Source organism: Stegastes partitus, unplaced genomic scaffold (assembly GCF_000690725.1).
Source record: "Stegastes partitus isolate 25-593 unplaced genomic scaffold, Stegastes_partitus-1.0.2 Scaffold2345, whole genome shotgun sequence".
NCBI classification, from domain to species: Eukaryota; Metazoa; Chordata; class Actinopteri; family Pomacentridae; genus Stegastes; species Stegastes partitus.
Window position 1 is genome coordinate 53,260 of NW_007580076.1, and position 2,418 is coordinate 55,677.

At 40.1% G+C, this 2,418-nt stretch overlaps 1 protein-coding gene across 1 annotated transcript in view; it reads left to right on the top strand.

The window, feature by feature from the left end:
• Positions 1-206: 206 nt before the first annotated feature.
• The window catches only part of LOC103374750 (low affinity vacuolar monovalent cation/H(+) antiporter-like), a 17,971-nt gene continuing 15,759 nt past the window's right edge, over positions 207-2,418 (top strand). Inside the window, exon 1 of the mRNA XM_008304889.1 lies at positions 207-354. Within this exon, the coding sequence (XP_008303111.1) occupies positions 264-354 (91 nt within the window). The 5' untranslated portion in view covers positions 207-263. The remainder of the gene's footprint in view (positions 355-2,418) is intronic.

The window sequence follows — 2,418 nt, forward strand, 5'->3', positions numbered from 1 at the left end:
TTCTTAATTAGTACTATTCCATATGGGTGTGTCATGAGATGAGAAGTTATGTTTACGGGCCAGTTTCTGATTGATGGTATTTTTACACGACCTTCCCCTTTAAGACGCCCCATCCACTGCTGGCCTACGTTTCCCAGAATGCCAAGCGGCCTAATACTCCGTGAATCAGTGCGTCCACTTCGCAGCAGCGGAGCGACGGCGGCAGGAGGAGGAGGCGTCCGGGTTCAGAACGACTGCACGGCGGGCTGCTGTCACCGGCCGAGATGTCCGCGTCGTCCACGCAGAGCCCGGACACGACCAGCCGGAGGAGGAGGCCGGCCGAGCACACGCAGGGTGAGCCGACACGGGGCGACTGTGAGCGGCTCTTTATTTAGCTCGTGTTAATTAACAGGAAAAAAAAAACAACTTTATTTGTAACAAGCAGACTGCGCATTAAGCAGCGCTGTGTTTAATCTCCATTTTAACTGTGTGCACGTACAGTGTGTTGTTTAGCGTGATGTACAGGAGGAGAGGACTGTTGTTGTGTTTATTACAGTCACGTTGTGTTCATTAAGAGGTGCTTCCCCTGTGTGTGTGTGTGTGTGTGTGTGTGTGTGTGTGTGTGTGTGTGTGTGAATAGTCTTCAAATGTGCTTGACTTCCTAAAACACTTCTTAACTGCGCAAACTAGTGCTTCAGCTCGACTGGCAAAATGAAACACCACATATTTTAATAAAACAAACACATATAAATTCAAGAATATATGTGTTTGCAAAGTGTTCATGTTTTCAGATACAGCAACACAATAGAAATATTTCTGTGAACCACTGCAGCCATTTATTTCTTGCACTTTCCCCCCCTTTCTTTAAACTGAAGAATTCAAACAAGGCTTTCAAAACTACTTTGACCACCACCGTCGCTAACAAATAGTCATATATTTACTGTTTATTGAAATTATTATACATGTGTTATGAGCAGGCGTAAACTGGCTTCATGTTGCTAGCTGGAGCTTTTATTGGTTGGCTGTCCTCGCTTTTCTTATTTTCGTTCCATCCGATACTCTACCTGAACATATCTGAGGGAAATGACATGTGATCCTGTTTAAAATTAGATTTTTCTTTTTAGACAGCAGGTATTTTGTGATTCTCACAAACATTTTTCCGATCAAGATGAATCAAAGCTGTGATCCATTTTAGCAGCACACAGTTGGTTAAATGGCACACCAGTAAATTGTGCATTTTTCAAAGGGGCCATAGGAATATAGATGGAGTCAAACAGTCAGTATTTGTGTTTATATTTTATAACTCTGTCTTTTTAGTTCCCTCTCTGACTTCACTGCGTAGGTTAAGTCTGTGTGGGATGCCCACTTTTACAACATCATACCCAACTTTTTTCTTTGTCAAATTTCTTTTTCACAACACATAAGCACTGGTTTAGGGATAGCTTTCGTAGTACTCCCCTTGGTTATTATTCTCATTAGCACTTAACCTATTGATTCCTTTTTAGATACATTTATAAAAAAAGTCAGAAAATATGTATTAAAAAATGAGCCATCACAGTTTCTTAAAGTCCAAGTTCTTAATAACTACCTGATCAACTGTCAGGGTTGAGAGAGTTAATACAAATAACATCTGGAACTATAAATCAGATGCAATTATAAACCTGAATTGCCCTGCGGACATAAATGACTCAAGCTTCAGATTGTTCTGCAGGTTATTCCAGGTTGCTGGTGCACAGTGAGTAAAACTGGATTTTTCCAAGTTCATTAAAAAGAGCCAGCACCTTCAGCAGGATCCAATCATTTAAGGGACCACACTGAAAGATAGTAATTACATGTTGTAAGAAAAAACAATAATAAGCAAGGCCCAGCGTGTGTCATGTCTCACAAAGAGGGAGTATTGTAGTTATCACCAGGAATAAACCTTAATGCAGAGCGAGAAACAGTGTCCGAGGGCTGAAGAAGTGTTGTTCATACATGCATGTATAAAATATCACCGTAATCCACCACTAATAGAAAAGTCACATCAGTTAGCATCTTTCTTCAGTGCAGTGGGAAACACAATTTAATTTAATAATTTTGTCACCAGTTCAGACACATGATATTTAAAAGTCAACTTCCCAATGATCCAAATAACAAGATATTTCTATGTAGCTCTTTTATTATATGACACCTGCTTTGGTGAAGATCATGAATTTATCCTAAGAGTTTCTAAAGCGTCTCTTTGTGGTTCTGTCACCTTTCAACCAAGAGACTTCTTCAGGTCTGAAACTTGTAACAGCATCAACAACAGCAGTTAATTTCAAAGTAACATTGGAAAGATTTTCTGTTTTGAACTGAAGAAGCCTTTTGGGTGAAAGGTGAAAAAAGTCTGCTTGTCTTCTGCTGAAACTCTTAGCATTACCATGACTTGGATGACTGAGAATCTAACCATCCATCCAT